The sequence below is a fragment of the Sphaeroforma arctica genome, assembly GCF_001186125.1.
Source record: "Sphaeroforma arctica JP610 unplaced genomic scaffold supercont1.1686, whole genome shotgun sequence".
Classification (NCBI taxonomy): Eukaryota; class Ichthyosporea; order Ichthyophonida; genus Sphaeroforma; species Sphaeroforma arctica.
This window is the reverse complement of record NW_014038872.1, coordinates 9,934-12,152: the sequence shown is the minus strand read 5'-3', so window position 1 is coordinate 12,152 and position 2,219 is coordinate 9,934. Positions and strand designations below refer to the sequence as shown.

General features: G+C 43.5%; 1 protein-coding gene across 1 annotated transcript in view; it reads left to right on the top strand.

Annotated features, from left to right (window-relative positions):
* Positions 1–638: 638 nt before the first annotated feature.
* Positions 639–2,219, top strand: part of SARC_11435 (hypothetical protein) — a gene marked incomplete at its 5' end in the record, with an annotated part of 5,228 nt that continues 3,647 nt past the window's right edge. The window contains 3 exons of the mRNA XM_014294481.1: positions 639–773; positions 1,486–1,644; positions 2,083–2,211. Of these exons, the coding sequence (XP_014149956.1) occupies positions 639–773; positions 1,486–1,644; positions 2,083–2,211 (423 nt within the window). The remainder of the gene's footprint in view (positions 774–1,485; positions 1,645–2,082; positions 2,212–2,219) is intronic.

Genomic DNA, 2,219 nt, shown 5'->3' with positions numbered 1-2,219 from the left:
GTCATAAATAATTTGATGTACATTCTTATATATTCATATATACAGTATTGTTTTTTAAAATCTACAAGTTATACCTTATAGATAAAAGTAACTCGTATATGTCTACTTTTGCACAGAGGTATATTCTGTTATACATATCACATAGTCGCTTTTGTTTTGGTAACTAATATATTCGTATCCTCAGATATCTCATGTCTAGTATCATGATTTTTTTTTTGATTTTTTTTGAGTTCTCTAGTCGCGAAGACGTGTATGTGCTAATACTTTCCACATCTCGCTTATAGTCCTGTGTCTGTAGTACTTTTGTGTAAAAATTAACTTTAAAGCATGCACACTCAGCGTGTTCTTCCTAGCATCTCGCTTATAGTCCTGTGTCTGTAGTACTTTTATGTAAAAATTAACTTTAAAGCATGCACACTCGGCGTGTTCTTCCTAGCATTGCCCCATTTGTAATAATATAAAATACTCAATTGCCATTGCAGTAGGTTCCTGTGTGATACCGGCATTCCTCGGCTATAAAACACGCACGATGGAGTTGCTGTGCGAGTGTGCATGTCTACTTAACATTGTACATGTGTTTATGCCTACATAACACTATACATGTGTTTATCTCTACATAACACTGTTTGGTCACACCCTATTGCCGCAGATAAGTGCGAGTGATCCCACCTCAGCCACAGCTGTGCGTGTGGTGACTGATGCCGTGCAACAGTCTGAACGCCAATGGCCTGGCGTAGTCGATCTCTTCATCACGGCACTACTGGATGTGTCAGGTGTGTGCAAGTAAACCCTAAACCCTGAAAGCCTCTCAGTGGCCTTTCATTAATATGTGTCTCAGTGACCTTTTACTACGCGTCTCGTTTACATCATATTGCAATACATCAATCTAGCTATTAATATCTATCATGCAATCTATCAATCTAATTATGAATATCTATCATGCAATCTATCAATCTAGTTAATCATATCTATCAATACTCCAGCCCTATACCCTCCGCATGTCCTTTGAACGCATTGGCTGTGTGTCGTTGCTTGCACTGGAGTGGTCCTTGTCCTTCTCCGTTGGTGTGGATTATAGCTATGTTTGTGGTTGGTATCACTATAAACCCTAAATCTTAAACCCTATGAATGGCCTGCGTATGTGGCTTGCCTCATAACTCGCTAGAGAGGTCATGCCACTCCACTCAACGTGAGTGTTCATTCCAGAGTCACCATACTACACCAAACGCTAAAACCCTAAAATGCCAAACAAGTCGCAAGGCGCTGGAATTTGAATAACTCCGAAACCCTAAAACATTTCTCCAAGGTGCGCTACACCTACTCAACCACCGGCTGTAACCGTACCAGCCGTTGCCGTTTAGGGTTTTAGAGTTTCAGTCTAGAACCCTAAACCCTTCTGTGTTAGTGCCATGCGCATTGATTGACTCCATGGGCCGCGTCTTAATAAGTTTTGCCTGCGACACAAACGCACCGTCACCTCCCCAGAAAACCCAGTGGACTCAGAAACCCTAGAGGGTGTGGACACACACAGTACAGCCACCTTGTGCGTAACCGATTCGGCGCCTGAACCAGGTTTACCGCACGTGGACACCAGCAGCGCAGAGGAAAACCACACGGACGACGAAAGAACAAAGGACCCCCCGGGTAAGCTATGGGTTTTGGGTTTAGGGTCTAGGGTATGTGATATGGGGCATGTGCATTCAAACAAGCTGTGTGCATGTGCAGACGTCATCAGAAGTGGTACATAGGCCATATACGTTGAATTGAGTTGTGTGCATGTGTCAGTTGAACAGACGTCATAATAATTGGTACATAGGCCATATACGTTGAATTGAGTCGTGTGCGTGTGTCAGTTGAACAGACGTAATAAGAGGTGGTACATAGGCCCTAGACGTTGAATTGAGTTGTGTGCGTGTGTCAATTGAACAGACGTAATAAGAAGTGGTACATAGGCCATATGCGTTGAATTGAGTTGTGTGCACGTGTCAGTTGAACAGACGTAGAAAGAAGTGGTACATAGGCCATGGGTCAGCCTTGCCATTGCGTGTTTACCTTCATCTGTGTTATCTCGTCCCATTGCAGCTGTGAACTGCCCCATCTATGCGCAACGTGTGAATTCGACGATACAAACGGTTGTGCTTGTGATGGATGGCTACGCCACTCGCCCGCCCAATGATGAGAAGGTATTTGCATCAATCAAAGTGGTCATAGGTATGTCA